Source organism: Carcharodon carcharias, chromosome 1 (assembly GCF_017639515.1).
Source record: "Carcharodon carcharias isolate sCarCar2 chromosome 1, sCarCar2.pri, whole genome shotgun sequence".
In the NCBI taxonomy this organism is placed as follows: domain Eukaryota; kingdom Metazoa; phylum Chordata; class Chondrichthyes; order Lamniformes; family Lamnidae; genus Carcharodon; species Carcharodon carcharias.
This window is the reverse complement of record NC_054467.1, coordinates 49,839,447-49,861,679: the sequence shown is the minus strand read 5'-3', so window position 1 is coordinate 49,861,679 and position 22,233 is coordinate 49,839,447. Positions and strand designations below refer to the sequence as shown.

At 43.8% G+C, this 22,233-nt stretch overlaps 1 protein-coding gene across 1 annotated transcript in view; it reads left to right on the top strand.

Annotated features, from left to right (window-relative positions):
• The window catches only part of glrbb (glycine receptor, beta b), a 218,111-nt gene that overhangs the window by 45,098 nt on the left and 150,780 nt on the right, over positions 1–22,233 (top strand). Inside the window, exons 3-4 of the mRNA XM_041190631.1 lie at positions 369–475; positions 12,205–12,272. Of these exons, the coding sequence (XP_041046565.1) occupies positions 369–475; positions 12,205–12,272 (175 nt within the window). The remainder of the gene's footprint in view (positions 1–368; positions 476–12,204; positions 12,273–22,233) is intronic.

Genomic DNA, 22,233 nt, shown 5'->3' with positions numbered 1-22,233 from the left:
AATGTTATGAAGGTAAAATAACGTATTCTTGGTGATGGAATGAAAACATGATTCGATGCTCATCTCAGGGTCAAATATGACACCAAAGTTGCAAATGGTCTGGTTCAGCCTCAGATAGTGGCCAGAGAGAGGGGTGAAGTTAGTGGCAAGGACTGAAGACAATACCCTTCATCTTTCCAATATTTTATTTGAGGAAATTTCGGCTCACCTAAAACTAGGTGAACAAAACTGGAACTCTGAAATCATGTTATTGATCATTTTTTTTCAAATCTATCATTAAAATGTTTGATTGTTGGCATAGTATTATATTGGAATAAACAAACTGATTACTGAAATTGAACATTTAAAATGTATTTTTTTTGTTGCAGTGAGCAGTCAGCCGAAGATCTTGCACGAGTACCTGCAAACTCCACTAGCAACATCCTCAACAGGTTACTTGTCCCATATGACCCAAGAATACGGCCAAATTTCAAAGGTTTGTGGCACTTCACATTTAAGAACAATAGCAAAATTTCACTGAATGGATGTAATGAGGATTACATTTTACATTGGGTTATAAGCAAAGCATGATATATATCATTCCATTGTCTAGTGCTCCAAGCGGGAGTGCATTTTGGTAAATCCTAAATGATTATTTTATATTATTTCATCAATGAAATTAATGGATAGAAGATTATTGTTACTGCATGTCCTGCTCCACGCTGGGAGCTCCATATCGTGCGATCATAATTTTATTATGCCAAATTTACCTTTGCCCCTGCTCGTTTTTAAGTAGTTGGATTGGAGGTAATGTGTCTTCATTGTAAAGATCTTTATTATTATAACTGAAAGCACATAATTAACAGTAAAGTTAATTTGCATTCTCATTATGGCCATGAATCATTTGAGCAGTTGGCATCTGAGTGGAGTGAGAAAACCCTGACAGTTTGTAAATATCTATCTCACAAGCCTTTGGGAAGCTGAACACCAAACCAATGCCCATCATTTCCATAACTGAGTTCTATCATCTCTCTGACATACTCAACGATCACAACAGAGCTCTTGATGCAAGTTAGGATACAAGCAGCAAAGTTTGGTTGAGCTTAAATGCGGAATTTTTGCGCTGCTGTTTGCGGCGTGCATGTTTGGCAACGTAAATCCGGGACACGATTCTCCCCTCCAGCAATGTGGAATTTTAGTTACAAGTTTAGGTTAGAGAAGCTGGGTTTGTTCTCTTTGGAGCAAAGGAGGTTGAGGATACATTTGATAAAGGTGCACAAGAGTTTGGCAGTTTTAGGTAAGATAGACAAAGAAAAGCTGGTCCCATAAGCTGATGGTGCCAGAGCTAGTGAACACCAATTTAAGGTTGTGGGCAGGAGTTACAGCGGGATTTGAGGACCACTCCAGCCCCGGTCTGGGACATCTTTCTGCTGATGTGAGCCAGCTTCTCCTGCATGAAAATAGATGAAGAGAGTGTGAGCAGGACACATGGCACTGCATGGAATGTTTGTGTGGTGAGTGGAGCCATGGACAGGATAAGGATGTGAGCTCAAGAAGGTATGAGCCTGATGGAGATGTGAGGGTATGTGTGAAAGTTAGTGGTGTTTTCCCTTGAGGTGTGAGATCCCTGTGGATGTGTGATGGGTTTTAGATTGTGAGAATTGAGAGTGATGAATTGGTTGATGCATTCATCCTCTTCCTGCACTGGATGGCTGACTGCCTTTGTGCTCCGATGGTGCTGATTGCCATAGCCACTGCCTCCCAAGCCAGATTGGTGACCCTCAAGGGTGGCACCAACTCAGAGGAGTGCTGCTTTCTGATGAAATGGTGCCCACATGTGTGTGCATGGAGGTCTCCGTGGGATGGATGGCAGACACCATACAGATCCTGGTCTAACAGAACATGAAGATGTATGCAGAACTGCACTCCTGCAGCCAGAAAGGGGGTAGGGAATATGGCAGTGGCCTTCCAGTGCATCCAGCAGGTGCCCCAGAGAGGCGTCACTCAATTTTGGGGTTGCTGTCTTGTCTGTTTTTGGGGCTCATTTGCCTCCTGGAGCAGTCCTGGTCTGAAGCCATGAAGTAGGCATGCAGTCTAGTGCACTTTAAATATGGTGCCTGGCATGAGGAGGCACTGAGGTCATGGCGTGGTGGGCAAATCCAAACCTGCCCACCAGCGATCCGAAGTTTTTCCAATGAATATTATTAATGAGGCAGGATTTGCTGGGATGGGGATGATATGGTGAAAACCTACCAGTGCAGCTTGCAGATAAAATGACATTTTTTCTGCCCACTACTGCACTTTGTGCAAATCTGGGCTGATTCCACCCAAAGAGAGCTGTTACTCAGACACACTTGATACTGAAAAGAATAGATCTTATTCCTGAAACCTATTCAAAAATTAAATCCCCTCAAGTGATCAACCTGTTGTAAAAGCAAACAAACTTCTATTCAGAAACCATATCAAAGAGAGCTAATCCTTTAATAGCCTCTTAACACTGACAACCAAAGCTCTACCCGCAACCCCCCCCCCACCCCCCACCTCCCACCGCACGCTAAGATGTGGTTTTTGAGTTTTGAAACTCAGTCAAACATTCATAATGAACAGCCCTTGGGAAATGTCGACAATGAAGTTTACTGAAACTGCAGGAACTGCAGATGGCTAATGGTTTTTTTCCTAAACTACACCAGATGAGCTGCCATTCAGTGCACTCCAGCAGTAGGTTTCTGCTTTTCTCCCTTGACAGCTGCAGTCTGTTTTTAAAAGGCTGAGGATTTAAATAACTTAAGATCATGACACTTAAACAGGCCTCGTTCCCCCTTCAAAGCATTTATGCCTCCTCCATAAATTCATGACTCCCACACTGTGAGTTAAGGGTCCTGGAGCATCAAAAATTGAGCCTGTATGAACTCAGCACTAATTTCAAATGGCCTTGCTGAGTTCGGATTTCCCTCATGTGTGAGTCGCGCCCTGTCCCCTTCCCCCTGTTGGTAGAAACGGGACCTGCCAGAAATAGGGGTGGGTGTTCCACATTTGTGCCTTGACTGCTGTTTTTAAAGGCCTCCAGATTTTTTTGGCCTGACTTAGCGATAATCCGGCCGTATGACTCTGTAAAATCATAGAGGGTGAATTTCTGTGTGGTTCTCCTGCTTGTTCACTGTAACACCAGCAGAAGAACCACAAAAACCCCTAGCAAAATGCATATAATGGCATAATGCTATTTTTGTGGGGATACTGCAGCACTCTGGGCAGCCAAGCAGGAAAATGCCACAATCAAATACTTTTGAAATCATTTTTTTTACATTTGTTGTATATGTAATTTTATATCAATTGCCTATAACTGGGGAAGTAAACCATTAAATTTTGTCTGAAAATGGATGTATCATAAGAACATAGTGGCAATTAAAATATAATAAAGTTTGATGCCAGGTGTTTTATTTTGTATTGTATTTGAGTTTATTTAGATCAGTTTACTGGGAATTGAGAAGAGTTTAGGCTTGTTATTCTCATAAGTGATGAGGACAAGGGAGAAAACAAGATCTTGTACATCATCAGACAGCAGCAGCTTACATTGATGTAATGTCTACTGACATGTAGGCTGATAGTTCAGAGTTTTGTACACTTGAGCATAGGAAATGGAGAAGCTGGGATAGGGAACTGAAGTCAGAGTAGCTGTTTAAGGAGGTCTTGAAAGCAACGGGGGTGGTGGCGAGACAGGGAACTGGGTAGAGGGTTCTGAATGAATGTTACAAGGTCGGAGGTTCCTGCAGAAGGAAATCACAGATTGGGGAAAGAATAGGGAGAGGTATTGAAAACAAAGACGAAATTTAGAAATCAACATACTGAGGTACAGGGACTCTGTGGAGCTTGGAGATGAGGTGGGTACCATGGGAGGTTTGATGGGAGCATGGGACTTTGTGCAGGTATTTTGTGGTGTGGTATTTTGGATTAATTGGTGGTTGTAGATGGATGCAGATGGCCAGTTTTGACAGGACAATCGGAACAGGTTTTGCAGCAGAAGGGGAGAATACACAAAGAGTAGTCATAAGAGAGAGACTTAAGTGAGTCTATCATAAGGCACCATAGGTCAGATGCTATAATCTAAAGGTAACAGTTTTTCTTATCAATCAGGACATGTTCTAGCTGATGCTTCCAAATTCAGAGAAAGTTATAGCAAGGGATAAATGAAATTTGCATGGTAGTCCAAAAAGTTACTTCAGAAAACTGTCAAAAACTAACTAAAAATTCCAAAAAAGCTGGCAGAATTTCTGAAATACTGAACAGCTCAAAAATGGCTTTGACATGTAGTTAAACTCAAAATGCAGTGTAGCATAAACTTGTCATAATTTAAGCTGCAGACACTTGGTAAGGAAGAAGATGGCAATTCTTGCTGGCATTCATCAATCCCCTTGCCTTCAATTCATTTTGACACACTTGCAGCATTCCACCCTTTTTAAATGCTGGAATCTTCTTTCCCATATTCACTTCAAGTAGCATCTTTCTTTCCATCTTCCCTCTTCTATCTGCTGTAACCCTGGACAATAAAGCCAGGTCATGTGCTGTGGATAGAAATGTAAGATCTCATACAACAATTGTGAGAATTCTCACTTACAGGGCAGTATTTAAAGTAGGTGATAGGGGTCGCAGGGAGGGGGTTATGGTTGGTTTGGGGGGGATCAGCATGAAGAGCAGGGGTGACTGTCACGGGCCCCATTTCCTGATGCTGGGTCCCTCGATCAGGCACTTAGTGACTTTGAATGGAAATCTGGCCATTTGTGAATGTGCATGGCCAAGACAATGGTGAATAAAGTGGCTGGTTTGGTAGCTGTCTTATTTTGCACATAGTCTAGCAATGAGGGTGTCATCTTAACAACAATTTTTTTTGCCATTGAAGGTATTCCTTTGGTAGCCTACCGTGCTGCTGCTAGAAGTGCAATGGTTAGTATCTACTCTCCCTGAAGTAGCAGCAAAATTTAAGCATTTGTTCAGGGTGGGCTTGAAGTTCGACTGTATAATAACAGTTGCAGAGGTAACGATTCTTGGCCCTAATCTTGATTTTTTTTTAAATACAGCATTTCTTTCCCTATTTAAAAAAAGCATATGGTAAGCTTGGCTTTATAAATAGGTGAATAGAGGACAAAAGCAAGGAATTTATGTCAAATAAATCACTGGTTAGGCTTTAACAGTACTTTAGTAACGATGTCTGGAATGCGTTGTGTGAAAGGGTGGTGGAAGTGCATCCAATAATAACTTCCAAAAGGGAGTTGGATAAAAAGTTGAAGTGAAAAAATTGCAAGGGTCTGGGGAAAGAGCAGGGGAGTTGGACAAAATGGATAACTCTTTCAAAAAGAGTCAGCAACGGCATGATGGACTAAAAGACTGCTTTCTGTGGAGTGCAACTCTACGGTTTTATATCTTTCCATGTTCCAGCAGTTCTGGACACAGCATTTATGAATTTGTCTATTTCTGCCATGCCCAGTGAACCCTCTCTCCGATGTATAATTTCCATCTATTCTTCCACTCCCTGATCCAGTGGGTCAGGGCCTGATCATTAGACCAATTTTTTCTCCTTCCCCTGTTCTCCATTTGTGTCACAGAATTACTGGTCACAAGCAAGGCATGCCATTGCAAGAAATTTTCAAAAGACTAGAGTGAAGCCTTTGATTGGCTGCCCAGTTGTGCAAGTACTAAAACTCAGTGACCAATGCACAGGGCAAAAAAAAACAACGGCACTGTGTCTTGGATTGCATGCTTAACAATGCTTCCATTCAGAAACGAGGCACCATTAGTTCTCATTTAGAGCATAATATAATAATTTCAAGATTTAAAAGTCCCAACAATCATATCAGTCACAAGTATACAATGAGTGGAAGTAAGCTAGTACATGACGTCTTGAAATTAATCTGTGAGTAACAGTCGATGTATCATGCCCAGTGTCCCAAGGAATGTACCAAGCAGTTACAAAATATGAAAATAAGCCTTGGAGCAAAACAGGTTGCCAATTCTTTATCACCTTTTTTAAGCTAATGCATAAAGATAAAACTACTTGCTCTGAATCAGCGGCCATAGAATGCTTGATAACCTGGTTCAACCAGGATTATGCATCATTTTGCCTGCATTTCCGTTTACTGGTACCAGGTCCATGGGTGGGTGAGTCTCCTTCCTATCCTTCCCCTTGACAAGGGATATGCTAGCATTATGTTGTTGGACAAGTAATCCAGGGAACTGGACTAATGATCTAGAGATTTGAGTTCAAATCCCATCATGGCAGCTAGGCAATTTAAATTCAATAATTTAAATAAATCTGAAATTAAAAAGCTAGTATCAGGAGCAATGACAAAGTAACTACTGGATGGTTGTAATTGCCGCATGTTTTTATAATGATATAAAAGGCACTGATCACTCATGGACAGAAAGCTTGAGGACACCAGAGCTGTGTGTCTGTGTTCTTCCCCAGGCTGAGGTGAAACTGAGGTTGGATCACATGACGCACTTCCCTTAAAGTGATAGCATGATGTTCATTGTGGCTGCTGCCAATGCAAGATGGTTGCGGATACCTGTCTGCTTATGCGCACTTGTCAGCGCATGTGCAGGATCCAGTGACGACATCAGCAGGAGGCATAAATCCACCTTCATAAACAGTGACAGATTCTATTTGGCAATCCTCAAACTTTTAATAATATATCCCCAAAATGATTTAAAGCACAAAAGAAAACATAACACAACCAGGTGGACCATCCCTCTGAACTAAATGAATGGCTGGTCTGAAATTGCAAGCAATTCCATGCACCCTGAGCCTCGTGGCAGGGGTGGGTACTCGGGGCACCGCCATTTTCCTATCCCTGTCTCTCTTGCTTTTTCTTTCTCCCCAACATATATTACAACACTCCCCTTTCTTTTTAAAGATACTTTCCCCCCCTTTCAACAAAGTATAACGATTCACAACAAGGGCAATTAGGGATGGACAATAAATGCTGGTCTAGCCAGTGAAGCCCACATCCCAGGAATGAATTTTTAAAAAACAATGCAAGTTCATGTTTAGTTGCCATGACATAAGTGTATGGGACTAATGAATCTATAGGTCTCAAAAGTGTAAAGGTAATCTGCTGGTATGCCCAGATCTTGTAATGGTAACCCTATCTGGAGGTTTCTTTGATTAATCACAATGATCTGTGGGATTGTCATTCTTGGATGTTGTTCCTGGAATTTTGGATCTTGTCCTAGATGCAGTAGGATTGCGCAGTGGATGAAGAGGTGGAGGTGGATCTGAGCTGTCCTCGGTTACACCTCACCTTTGTGTGTAAATGACCTTTGTGTCACAGGACCTTGGTTCTGAACAAACCCCTGTGAACTCCAATGGCTCCCAGCGTACCTTCTGTTGGATCCTAGATGTGAACTTGTTGTCCCAACTGAAAACTTGGTAATCCTGTATCTGCATTTTTATCATGCATGTTGGTTACCTTCTCTTGCAGTTTTAAAATTTGCTCTCTACTCTCTGAGAGTGTAGAACAGGTAAGAGTAGGTAAATTGGTACACACTGGTCTGCCAGACATGAGCCCTGCTTGTGATGGAATAGTTGCACTTAAAGGTGTTGCTCTCAGTTGTAATGTTGCAATCTGTTGATCTTGCTTGGTCTTCCTACATTTGAGAATTAGGGATTTCACCATGTGAATCATTAATTCAGCTAGGCTGCTAGATCTAGGGTAATGAGGAGAAGTAGTGCAAAATATATTCCACTTCTCACACATATGCTGAAATGGATTACCAATAAATTGTGGACTGTGTTATGACCCAGCAGTTGGCACAGGCTGAGTTATTTAAAATCCCAGAGGGAAACTTTAAGCAACTGTCATAACCTATATTTTCAATTGGTATGTTTGAGATGCAGCTCTGAATTCAGAAATGAAACCACCAATCCTCCAGATGTTAATTTATATAAGTTAAACATTTATTAATTTTACAAAGTATTAAACACACACACATCTACAGATTACTACCGTAATAACTATTAAACAAATCCCCAAATTAATCACTCCCAGGAAATCTTCCCCAAGGCAACAATAACCCATAGACTTTAAACGGACACCAGGCAGAGCACATTTTATCTTATGAATTCAAAATTAGGTCCCTTTTGATTTGTTCCTTTGCAGACACAGTGATAGGCTTACAGGCTTCGCTCTTCCATGCCTCTGACTTGCACACACAAAACTCTTCTGTATATACCTAGCCTCCCTTTACACACAAATTCTCATTGTGTCATCAGGCCCTCTGAACTCCACCTCGTCTAACAATACAATCCCTTTCAAAGTACCAATTTTATTAGTAATATAAACATATTGCTTGGTGTCTCCTAGCTAGGTGCAAGAATTCGCCCCCAGTCTTTGAATGGTTTATTCAACAAAATGCAAATGCACCCTCTACCTTACTGTTTACATCTCAAAACTACTATACATCAAAGCACTCAGGCTAGCTAGCTTTAATCCAATTAAGACACACACAGACACAGACCCTAGTCCAATTTAAAATAATTTCCAGTAACATTATATACATTAATATCTCTTCATGACAACGTTATCTGTAATGATCTCTCTAGGCACACCAAGTAGACTGAAAATAGCACGTAGTGTGCACGCAACAGGCATGCTTGATGTATTATGCCGTTGCCAAATAATGGTGTACGTGGTAAAGTTGTTGATCTTGATGATGAAATCAGTGCCATGGACATGGAAGAGATTGGATGTGATTTTCTACCACGGACGGATAGGAACCTCATGTGGAATATGCCATTGACATGCCTCGCACTTCCTGACGATGACTTCAATGTCATTGTTTATATCTGGCCAATAGACTGTTTGTCTTGCGACTCTCCTCGTCTGATCCATGCGCATGTGAGAGTGATGAAATTGTTGAAGAATATCAGGTCGCAAAAGTTTTGGTATGGTGACCTGTCTGCCTTTATAAAAATGACTCCCCAACAGATGCTTTGCATATCCCAGTAAGACCAATGTAGTCTCAGGTGTTTGTGGAAATGTTGAATTGAATCAGGCCATCCTTCAACAATGGTTTTCCACAGTTTCTGTAGTGTGGAATATTTTGTTGTTTCTTCTTGTAGCTGCTGGCGTTTGTGTTGTGCAAAATATGCCAGATAAATTGGTGGGCTTGCATTCTCCTGCAAGCATAACATTGTGGTTCCCTTGAAACTGCCAATTTTGTTGACACATGCAGGATATTTTGATGTTAGGTCATGAATAGAGGTGACAGTAGTAGTTTCTGTAGTTGATATGGCTTGTGATGTCAGACTGATTCCCTGATTGTCACTAGTGTGACGTTACGCCATGCTGGCAGACCTGCAATTGATGGGCCTTTAGTCTCCATGAGGTAGAATACCTGTGGCACCCATGAGGATTCATTGTATTTGCGCCTGCACATGGAATCAGTGAACCGTTGTATGCTGAGAGTTTTGCAGCAGTAGGTTTCGCCATGGCTCTCCATGTCTGTGGATACATGTCTTTTAGAATTTGCAAGGGTGGTGCATTGACACTTGCCCCTGTGTAAATTTTGGCCAATAACGAATAACTACCAAATTTCTTAGGGTAGATGGTATGATGGTATCTGTGTTTTCCACTAGATTGACAGCATGAAACCTGTGTTCATCACTTTTCGTCTCATCACGCATATCATCGTCATTTTCTGAAATAAAAACAGAAAATGTTGGAAAAACTCATCAGGTCTGACAGCATCAGTGGAGACAGAAACAGAGTTAACATTTCGAGTCTGTATGACTCTTTTTCAGAGCCTTGTCAGTTTCTGGTTTGTCAGTCATTTCATGTACATATTTCCGATGGGATACTAGATGGTCCTTTTTACTGCTTCAAGATACCCATTGTGTATGGTCTATTTGAATCATTGCTTGGCTCTTTGTAGGTACATCAGCTTTTGCTCTAGTGCACTGCTGCTGCCAATGACCCTCTCTGCCACATGCTTTTCAGAATTGCTGGAAAGGTGGGCATTTGCTTGGTGCGTGCAGAAGGCCACACCTTCAACGTGTTTTGCTTGGTTTGGGTGTTTTAGTAAGTGTGTCAACCATTGGAGTTGTGCTTAGGACCTGTAGGTTTCATCGACCTGCAAGGATCAATTTGTACTTAATCCATTCTTTAGTAGCTTTTCGGTGCTATATGTCTTGGGCTTATCCAGCAGATATTTCTGGAATTCTTCCATTGGAGTGGATGTAATCACCAATGCAAAAATTTTGCCTGCAAGTTCTACATTTAAAAAAACCACAGTATGTACCCTTTTTTCTGCATCTGCTGATAAAGTGGCCTATGGATTCTTTAGGCTGTTGTCAAAATGATATAAACTCTAGTCGATGAATATGCAAGTGTAACCTGATTCTGATCCGGCCTTCCAATGTAGTCCATATCTTTTGGGCATTCTTTAGCTCTTCAGTTAATCCTGACATGTTTAGCTTCATTTCTAATTGCTAAGAGAATTTTTATGGCTTGCTTGTCTGGCTCAGATATATCTGAACCAAGAGACCATAGCTCTGTACACTGTTTAAACATTTTGAATTCGAATAGTAGGTCAGCTGCATCCCAGTTCAAGTTGGGGAATCATGTGGACATTCTGACAATATCCCTTTGATTTTCTGTCTTCTAAAGTACCTGGGATGAGTGTCGCCATAGCTGCTTTTGCACGCTTTTCTGAAGCTCCACCCATTATAATTACAACCTTCTCTGGCCCGATTTTTATGATGATTTTGTTAATTTTTTGTTTTGTTTGACTCTCCTTCACTCGTTAGTGACACCTGCCTTTCCGCAAATGAGCTAGCCTGGTGCTGGTCCCCTGACTGCATGTGTCCTACTCACCATAAGGGATCTGTCTGCTTACCAGCTTTTTATCTAAGAATTGTACTGGCACTGTTTTTCAAAGCATTTCTGTGCCATCCCCACATTACAATTTCAACACTCTCTGATGCTGCGACTTTGTTGTAGTCTGACCAGAATGTCAAGGGCTGTTTCATGCTGTGTAGAATGATCTAAAGTTGTTCACCAGTCGTACCTGTACTTCTTCCTGCTGCCAGGCTGAGCGCTATACCATTTAGAAGGAACCACTGGTTCACACCATGTTGTCTATCTTATAATGATATAAAAGGCACCAATCATCACGTTGTGGGTTCATTTATTGCTTCTAGGCACATGTCAACAGATACAGTTGGATAGAAGGCTCGAGGACACTAGAGCAGCAGGGCTGTGTGTCTAAGCTCTGCTCCAAGCCAAAGTGAAACTGAGGCTGGATCATGTGACACACTTCACTTCAAGTGATAGGATGCTGCCAGCCCTTAAAGGCATATTGCAATATAATAATGCAACTAGTTCACTAATGTCCTTTAAGGAAAGAAATCTGCTGCTCTTCCTAGGTCTGGCCTAAGTGTGACTCCAGGCACACAGCAGTGTGGTTGACTCTTAACTGTTCTTTTAAATGGCCTAGTAAGTCATTCAGTTGTATTGAAGAAGGTGGCTCACCACCACCTGCTCAAGAACAATTAAGGATTGGCAATAAATGCTGCCAGTGATATCCACATCGGGTGAATGAATAAAAAAATGTGTTCATGCTGGAGAGAGTTCTTTGGCTGATTGGAAGATCACAGTGGAACTCTTGCTGGCTATGGCTGGTGTGGGTATCTTTTATACCCATTGAATGGTCCCATAACCTTATCAAAACTATGGTGATCATACCTGGAGGCAAAATAGAAATAAAATAAGTGACTCCTTCTAGATCTCCAAACAGATTTAATTATTGTTTCCTAAGTTTGGAGGGACTGGATGCATCTCAATGGCTCCACCTGACAATGCAGGTAGAGCTGGGTGCCATGCCCTCCCAGAAAAGTTTGACATCATTTTTGTGTTCAAATGCGCTTAATAACGATCAGCAATCATTTGACATCAAATGCTCTAATTTGGAATGAGTTTTTCTTTAAATTTACCAGGAACATAACATATATCAGCAATAGTCACTTTCTTCAAAAAATAATACCTCTTTGGAATAATCAGCTTGTTAAGAACATTGGGGTTGTTCAAAAAACAGTTGAATGCTTTGACAGGTGGCTTGGGGCGGACGAAGACTAAATATTTGTGTGCTAACTAGTCTTATGTCTAACTAACTTACATTCTTGTAAGTTTAGTATTTATGGTGTGACATTAACAATTCTTCTGTTTTTGTTCCTAGATATTCCAGTTGATGTACAAGTAAATATTTTCATTAATAGCTTTGGCTCGATACATGAAACAACCATGGTAAGCTCACCTTATTAACTTAAGAAATAGGCACTTGCTTAATGAAGACTAAATAATAGCATATTGAGTCTTAGACGCTGTGTAAACAATTAAAACACAGTAACTTATATAAATTTCTGCAGATATGTGTAATGAGCAGAGAGGAAAATGAAAATGGGCGGACTTGTCCCAGATTTGTACTAAGTATGCCAGTGGACGTGGAAAAATGTTGTTTTACCCGCTGGCTGTAATGGTGGGTTTTCATGCCTTATCACTGCATTCCCGGCACATCCTGCCTCATTAATAATGCATTCACGTTAAACACGGCGGATTGCTGGTGAGGCGGCCTTTTATTCGCCTGCCTTGCTCTTACCTCAGGCCTTCAATAGTCCGGGCGCCATATTGAAAGGGCGCCGCTGCACAGAGCTAGCACATCTAATGGATCAAAAGCTGCTGGGAAGTCATGGCTGCCATAGGGAGGAAACATGCTGCCCCCAAATTTAGCAACCCCTCCCTTGGGTGCCTATTGGACACAGTGGAGATCCACCGGCCTGAGTGAAGACCAGCAAACAAGGTCGCCTCAAGTTCCCCTCAAAGTTCAAGGTCACCAGATGCGTGCCTTTTTAAAGCAGTTGTGAAGCATGCAGTTCTGAAGTCACACCAACGTGGGTGGTAAATATGATGTGGGGGGATGATTCCAATGAGCAGGGGTTTAATGTGATGCCGAAGGATTGAAATTAGGTTCCCGATGTGCAGCGGCAGTAAAGGCAGCCCGCCATTGACAGGCGGAGCAGTTGATTTCAAACTGGTTTCATGATGGCTCAAAACCAGTTTTTGGCCTTCTTGCCATATTGTTCCCCCCTGCCATACCATGAAGCCTGGCACCAACAGGACCGGACAATGCCGCCCAATGTCATAGATGATTGTATTACTGTTGCAGGAATAATGGAGCTACGTTTCGTTCAGAGGGTTTATGGGGGTGAATCTGAGACTGGCTGGAACACCAGGCCTACAATGGTAGGTGTTTGATTTGAAATAAAGGGCGAGGAGGCCTTTGTTAGATGTCCTCTATCTCCATCTGAGCCCTTCACTATTATTACCTTCCTGTGACCTTTAACCAAAGAGGCACAGAGATCAATAGTTACTGGGGCAGTAGGAGGCAAATGGAGTGGGGACAGGAATCCCTCCTTCTTCCTGGCCTAACTGACATGCTAAATGCAGTGAGCAAGCATGGGGTGCCCAATGAGATGGAAATTCCAGGTCAGTGCAGAGAGGCAGTGGTTGGTGTCCGCACTGCATCTTCCTGCCATTTCTTCAGCAATCTTGCTCAATTCTTGATAGGATCATGGAGGGAATGATCACTCCTTGTCTCCCTGTAAGGCTGGAAAATGCCAAGCAGCCAATGAAATACTTTTGAAGGGTTGTCACTGTTGTAATGTAGGAAATGGTAGCAGCCAAACTGCACACAGTAATGATCCGCTAACAGCAATGAGATAATAACCAGATCATCTATTTCAGTGATAATTGAAAAATAAATATTCAGGACACTGGAAAGAACTCCTTTGCTCTTCTTTGAGGAGTGCCATGGGCAGACGAGGCTTGTATTATGCCGTGGCGTATGATGTTTGCCAGGCGGACCAAATCCAAGAGGGAAACTTGGTCACGCTATCAGAATGATTTTGCTATTTGTATTTATTACGAGGTGTGTGCACTGAATTCAGTAGTAATAAGTCCACCAAGAATTCTAGAGATTTAAAAAATTAAATTAGAATATTTATTAACAAAATAAAAGATTCCAAGCACATACTTAAGACTACAAATTACTTTACTATTATAATAACTCCTAACATTTCTAATTAACTTGACTCCCAGTTACACCCTGTTGAAGGCAACAGTCCAAAAATAACTTTTAGATTTTAAACAGATCCAAATTAACATGACACCCTAGACAGTAGAATTCCAAATGGCTTTTCTCCAGCTTCAGCTCGGCAGACAGCAGACTTATACACAAATACCTGAGGCTTCATTATGGCTATTTCACACACTCCTGTTAGATCTCACATGGCCTTCTCCTGACACACAGTCCTATTCTCCTTTATATATGTTTCTCTCTTTTTAATACGTAAATTCTATTGTTTCATATGTCTTTGAAACTGTATCTTCCTCAGAGTACAACAAACTTTCATGTTACTACTATTTATTGTCAGTAACCTATGGGCAAAAGAAGTACATTCCTTAGCCTTGCTTATCTGGCTGGTTGTAAACAGACTAAAATCACTTTGAAATCCAAATCTCCCTTATCTATCTAAAATGCAAATTACCTTCACACCTTACATGCTAAGCCAGCATCCATGCTTACTCATTAGCATGTCAAGCACCTAGCTTCTTTTGATGAGTTAAAGCTTGCAGTTTACTTGACTCCAAATGTATTTAAATCACACACACAGGCCCAAATGTACTTACCCCCACAAACCTACATCACAATAAACCAAAAAAAGGAAAATTATTATACTTTCATGACACTTGGTTGAATGTTTCATCCAACAGTGCTTAGCGCCCTCAATACTATGACAATTGTGTAAGCCTAGATTTTGTGCTCAAGTCTCTGGAGTGGGACTTGAACTTACAACTTCTGTTAGGATTACATCCCCACTAACTGAATTTATCATAAAAACAGTAATATAAGTCACTGGCACTTCACAAACATGGTAAGGTAGCTCCTGTGCATTACCATACAGACCCTGTCCACCCCTGAGTGACCACCAGCATTGAAACTCCTGGGGCTGAACTTATCAGCCTGTTGGAGATGGGTTGGGGGGGCGGGAAGGCTGGAAATTTGGTGGGGAAAAGCTTTGAGGTAGGGGGTGGAGCCCAACATTGTCCTGCAACTTGGCATTTTGCTAGTTGCAGGAACATTAGCAATGCAGCCACCCACCGAGCTGCCAATTGAGCCACTTAATGGCATAATGGCCAGTAGGCATTGCCACCATACCAAACCCTGCCAACCATTAAATTCTGCCTCTCAGGACAGAAACTATGAGATTCCACTCATACTACAGATATAAGCCTATCTATATCTTATATAGATACAAGTATGAGGCACAGAATCGGAACGCTGGGCAGAACTTTCTGTAGGTGCTGGCGTTGGGTGTGTTCGGTGGCATAAGCAGACGATATGGTGAGAAGGCCATAAAACAGTTTCACGATTTTGTGAAACCAGTTTGCAATCGTCCGCTCAGCCCGTTGATGGCCAGCTGTGTTCCCTGCCATCAGATATCAGGAACCTAATTGTAATACATCAGCATATCATTATAAGGCCAGCCCGCCGGAATCATTCCTACCCCGCTGGATCATCTGTCCACGTCAGCATGAATGCACACCAGTGCAGAACACATCTTGTCAAGTGTGATGTGCAGAAGTCGGGACTTACTGCCGGGACCTTGCTCACACCGCAGACATCCGAGGAGCAGAAGATGCTGGAGGCTGACACCAACAGCACACTGGAGGAATGTCCATGGCATACTGGGTGGATTCTCATGGACATGGCTCTGCTGTGAAGCAGCTCATGGAAGTTGGAAAGTCACCGTTGAAGTTCTGTTCACAACGGATGATGGTTGAAGGGGAGTAGAGGAAGGTCCAGCTGTGTTTGGAAGAGGAAAATGTACTGGGGGGGGTGGGAGACGAAGGTCTAGGATCAACTGGGAGAGGAAGAAGTGTCAGGATGGGGTGAGGTTGGGGGCAGAAATGTAGGTGTCGGGGGGAGGTTGGGAGGTGGAGAGGGTGTATGGGGGGAGGAGGTGGTAATGGGAGAAGATGGCAACTGAGGAGGGAGGTGTAAGGAAAGGAGATCAGAGAGGGGAAGGAGTCCGGAGAGGGAGGCAGTCCAGGGGAGGAAGGAGTGTGGAGACAGGAGGGAGTCTGGCGGGGAGGAAGGAGTGCGGAGAGGGGAGGGAGTAAAGCTGGAAGGAGAAATAAGGGTGGAGGAAGGAGTCAAGGAGGGGGAAGGACTAAGCGGGGGTGGAGTCCAGGGTTGGGGGGAGGACAATCAGGGGTGGGACACCAGGGTGGATGGGGAAGGAGTTCCAGGCGGGGACGGTGTCCATGTGAACGTGCAAAGGAGGGCTCTGATGGGTCCACAACCGCTTTTTGGGCAGCAAAGTGAGGGTGGCATGGTATGAGCGGAAGGTAGAATGACCGAGGGCACAGTGAGGCGGGAGGGTGAGGGTTCAGTGGTATTGGCAAAAGGACAGCGTGAGTGCTTGGTGGGGACTTTGAGGCAGACACGGAGCCTGGGGATGGGAAGGAGAAGGTCAGGGAGGCGAATGTATATGGGGGTGAGATTTTCGGGAAGGAGTGGAATGTGTATGCTCACCTGTGCTTCCCTGAAGGAAAAGGTAGGTCACAGAGGGGCGGCGGAAGGTAATGCCAGGGGTCAACAGTGATGGGGGAAAGGAAAAGGGTGACTGGGGGAGGGGAAAAGATGTGCATGAAAAACTGAATCAAAACCACGCTGTCTAAATTGAAAGTGAAACAAGAGTCGTGGTGGGCGGGAACAGGTGCTGTATGGGAGTGCAATCAGTGGGTGGGTGGAAATGCAGTTCAGCTCAGATGGACAACTTAAAGTGAACCCCAGCAGGCAGCATTCAGAATGCTCAGGAGATGAGTGTGATACGTGAAGGATCCGTGTGTGTGGGAGAATGTTTGCACGTGGCTCCGAAAGGCCCTGCCCCACACACACTTCTCCCTCCAGAATCACTCATTGGCCAATGTTCCCTCTGCAGTGACAGAGGACGAGGTTGAGAGGCTCACAGGCAAAGGGGACTCAGAGGGAGAGGACAGCCTCTGAGATTACTGATGGATGACCCAAGGGTGTCCAGCTGTCCCTCCCCCTCTGTTCGGGTGCCTGAGGGCCCTGGCCTGACTCCTTGAGGGGAAGGAGCACCTGGAGGGACGTTGAGGTGCCCTGTTTCCCCCTTGCATTGCCACTGCAGGAACTCACCAAAGCTCCTTCGATGGAGTGCAACTCTGCACACATCCCCGCGTTCTGGAGGAGCAGGGGCTCCATGGCATCCGCCGTCTCCACATATGCGCACATGTGGGCACCACTTTATCAGAGAGCAGGTGGACGCACTCTTCCGACTTGTGTGCCACCCTGTTGAGGGCTTCCAACAGCCCTGTGTGATGTTCCCACGCCTTCTACTGATTTTCTGGAGTTGGAAGGCCGCATCCAGAGGCTCGGCATCTGACTTGGACTCACAGATGCCCCTTCCCCAGCAGTACTCCAGTGCAGAGGAGCTCGACTGAACCTGCCTCCTCCTGCTGCTGACTATGATGTGTCCAAGCGGTAACCACATGGTGTGCGTCTCTGTGCTGGTGGAGGGTGTAGGTAAGCTCTGTGACAGGTCTTCCAGGCTGCTTATTTCCAGCTCTTCAATGGAGGAGGTGTCCTCTTGGCTGGAGCTGAGGACCTGGATGGAGCTGAGAGACTATCTGGCTGATGGTGTTGGCAGAGCTCCCTGTGAACCAAAGTAGAGATAATTAGTGTGTAGCAGGAGAGAGCACTCACAGTTATGCTGGGAGATGGATGATGAGGTGCAGGATCCTCAGGTGGGTGTTCGCCGCCGATCTCACTGTCACTGCAGGCACGGTCCACGTCCTCACCAGTCAGTGCATGGCATGCTCCTCAAAGTGAGTGAGGAGCATAATGTGGGCCACTCCACCCCCGATCTTGGACCTCTCCCTGCTGATGTGAACCAGCTTCTCCTGCATGAAAACAGATGGAGATAGTGTGAGCAGGACACATGGCATTGTGTGGAATGTTTGTGTGGTGAGTGGAGCCATGGATGGGATGAGGAATCGAGCCCCAGAGGATATGAGCCTGATGTGAGGGTGTATGAGAGGGTTAGTGGTGTTGCCCTTTGGGATGTGAGATCCCTGTGGATGTATGATGGGTTTGTGAGTGTGAGAGTTGAGAGTGATGAGTAGAGCGAGTTACCCTGGCCTCCCTACCCCTACCCTACCCTCATCCCTCTGGATGAGGCCATTCATCCTGTGGTGGCACTAAGTGGCTGTCCTCTTTTGCAGGGTATTGGCGCTGACCACCGCTGCCACCACGTCCCATGCTGGATTGGTGATGCAGCTGCCCATCCTGCGGCCAGAGTGATGGGTAGAGGACATCACGGCGGGCCTCCACGGCGTTGAAAAGGCGCTCGAGGATCGTGCCACCGAAGTGGGGGGACTGCAGTCTTTTTGCTCTTCAGGGCCATCTTGTCTCCCATGCGGCAGTTGTGGGCTGGAAGCACTGAGAGGCACTTGTGGGGTTGCACTTTAAATGTGGTGCCCGGTGTGATGATGTGGCGAGGTGATGGCATGGCGGGTGAATTAAAGTCCGCCTGCCATGGAAACGGCATCTTTCCTGGAAATGCATAATTAATGCGGTGGGTTTGGGACAATACAGCATGACAAGCTGCCATTGTGGCTGGCGGATGAAACAATATTTATTAACTTGCCCGCTGCTGCACTTAGTGCAAACCTGGGATGATTCTGCCCACTCTCTTAAACTCACGACAATGTCTAGTATGATGCTGTGATGGCAGCAGCACCTTATAATTTCAAGCAGCAATGATTTAAAAACTGGACACTCTTGTGGCTGTGCATCTAAATGTTCACAGCCTTATCCTAATTCAGATTATGTGTCAGTGAGGGTAAATCTATGAGTTCAATCAGCTCGTGTGAACTCTACCCACTGACAGTGCAAGTTGGAAGCTTAGGTGTGTGCTAACTGATTTCTGACCATCATTGGAAAATCTTGGGCAATATGATCCCAAATTTCTGATCTGCATTGCTAGCAGGCAAGGCTCCCTGCCAAGCATGTGAATTTCATTGTTAATTTCATCACTAAAAAATGTGTGTGCTAACTGATTTCTGACCATCCTTGGAAAATCTTGGGCAATTGTTTAGAAAAGTGTTGAGTATTTAAAGAAAATCCTTGGCATTTATGTATATACTTAAACAAAGAAAATGATGAAAAATCATATCTTGTTTATCACAAGAGTTGGCACAAGTGTTGCGACTAGTGTCTTAAATATACATCATTTTAATCTTTTAAATTATTTCTCATTGGTACCAAAATAATTAAGAGTTACTCCATTGATTTCTGTGAGTTCTGCACTGCAGCATAGCTCTGAAAATCACTAATATAAATGAACATAATAAGGTGAACTCCTGTCTTCCACTTCATATTGGAAGCAGCATTTCAGTTTTTCGAAGATGATAATGAGCAGTATTGTAAATAAGCAGCCAATTGAATTATTTTGTATAAATCAATATATTTGTATCATATGCAGCTATTTTCACTAACATTAGGTATCAAAATTCCACCCTTGATATATAATGGTTGGCCAACTTCAGCTTTCACAAATTGGTCTGTTGGTTAAAGTCATGACATTTGGCAATGCTGACATTGCTGAAACCCTGACAGAAATACTAGAATAGAAGAGCAAAATAATGTGTGAGAAAAGGAGTAAGAAAACACCATTCAGCCCATCTAGGTTATTGACTTAGATCCATCCACAGGCCTGCTAAAGCCACAGTGATAGTCTTCCTGGTTTGGTGCCCAGATTTTCTGCAGTCATTGTTCAATCCGAAATATGTCTATTCTCTTATTTTTTTGAGAATTTCAACTGAGGTTCCATGTACAGTTCTTCATAAAATCCATTCCCTTGTTAAATTGACCAGAACAGGGAACACGAGAAATACTCAACAGAACAGGCAGCATTTCAAATGGAAGAGAACACGGGAGTATAAAAAACATACACAACGATATCACACACAGGAAGAGAAAAAGGATGATCTGGAAATGCTTAAGTGGAAAACAGAGATGGTTAAATTGCGAAAAGGAGGTCTATTGAGAAAAATCAAAGAAATGAAAGATAAGGGGAGTTTCATGGCCCTGTCACGGTGCGGGCAGGGTCGGAAAATGCGATGAGCCATTTAAAACTCTACTGACTTCGGCGGGACTGGGAGACTCCGCCGGCGGGAGGGGCTGTAAAATTCCTGCCCCTGACATAGTATGTTTCTTTTTCGCGGGGGCAAGAGTGGAGTTGGGCCAGGATTTGTGCATGCATGATTCACGGAGGGAGCTGGCCGTTTAAATCGCCAGTTGCCTCCACTGAAGTGGGATTTTGGTAGGCCAAGAGTCTGGAAACTGGAAGTGTGCAGATTAGGCCAGGTAAGAGGAGGCCTGAACTTGATGGATTTCTTTGGATAGCCAGACACTCCTTTGGAGAGGTAAGATACCCCTTTGGATATGGTCTCGGGCCACCTTTGGGAGAGGTAAGGCACCCTGTGGGATTATTAAAAGTAAACATGATTAAGCACCTTTAATACACAAACTCATTGGAACTGACAAGGAACTCTCAAAGAATTGTCAAGCTGTCAAATAAATGTCAAAGCTGTCAAGGGTTTGTCAAAGCTGCCACAGAACTGTTAAAGGATACTAGGTGAGTTGGCATGGAGGAGGTAAGGACAAAAGGTGGTAAATAGGGGGACATGGGACATGAGGGGCCTTGGGGGCAGGCGAGGGCATGAGATGGCGTAGGTTGGCATGGATGGGCAAGAGGAGTGTGTGCTGGAATGAGGAGGGTGAGGGCTGGAGGCCTGTTTTCGTATTTTGTTCATTTCAACCTAATGCCAGAGCAGAGAGACAAGCCTTCCGTTCAGCTCACCTCCTCCCGGCAGCCTCCACACTCGGCCCAGGGGCGGCCGCCCCAGCTTCTAAACCAGTCCACTTCCACAGAACGAAAATCCCAACACTGCAGGTAAAGGTTAGGTTTGCAGAGCCAAGACTTCTCCCGTTTCTGTGCACCTGAACTGGGAGTGAAAACCTGGGCCTTAGGGTTTATTGCTGTTCTGTGATAGACTGTTGTGATAGGCTGTTGAATGGCTTAGATAATTAAGAATATATTTTGAAATGGTGAGATTTGAGGTTGTTGATTTGCTACTTGTAAGCATGAACTTCAAACTTTATTTTATTGGGCATCAGCCTCATTTTATATACTTAACAGAGTTATTTTCCAACAAATAAATGAGCATGATTTAGTTTTTAAAAAATCTGTACACTGCAGTTAAATATTTCCTGGCAATCAACACATTTGAATGAAATAAGGTGAACATTCATTTCTCAATGTCTTTCTGAGAATAAGTCATGACTGATTAATGAACCCAATGATGTAAAGCAGTCCCACTTGAAATCAGTTCCAATCCCATTTTAATCAGAATTCAGTGTCAGTTGTCAGATTTTCCCATTTTTGGATGGGCTGTTACCTTGTGTTTTGGAGAGTGGAGCATCCTTCAGAGGAAGGAAGAAATATTACAATGGAGCAAAAACATTCATCAGTGACTGTGAAAAAACTTAGGTTCTAAAAGGAAGCAATCATGATGTTAATGGAAATAAGAATAATACAGCAGAGTGTTGGTTGAAGCATATAATATGTTGCAATATTTTGGGGAAGATTAAAATTATATTTGAACCAAACAGAAACATAAGGTGGAATCGTCCCAGATTTGCACTAAGTGTGGGAGTGGGTGGGCAAAACAATGTTTTACCCACTGGCCGCAATGGCGGCTTTTCACGGCGTATCATCCTGAACCTGTCACCTTAATTATACATTCCTGGGAAAAACACCGTTTTGATGGCAGGTGGGCTCTGATTCACCTGTCACACCGTCACCTCATCATGCTGGGCACCACATTTAAATTACAGTTGTGCGCACTTCTCTCAGTGCTTCCAGACCACGACTGCTGCAAAGAAGACATGGCCCTGAAAGGCAAGAAGACAGCAGTCCCCAGGTTTAATGATGCATCCCTCGAGCGCCTTTTGGATGCTGTGGAGGCTTGCTGTGATGCCCAGTACCCCAGCTTTGGCCGTAGGAAGGGCAGCAACATTACCATTCTGGCTTGGTAGGCAATGGCAGAGGTGGTC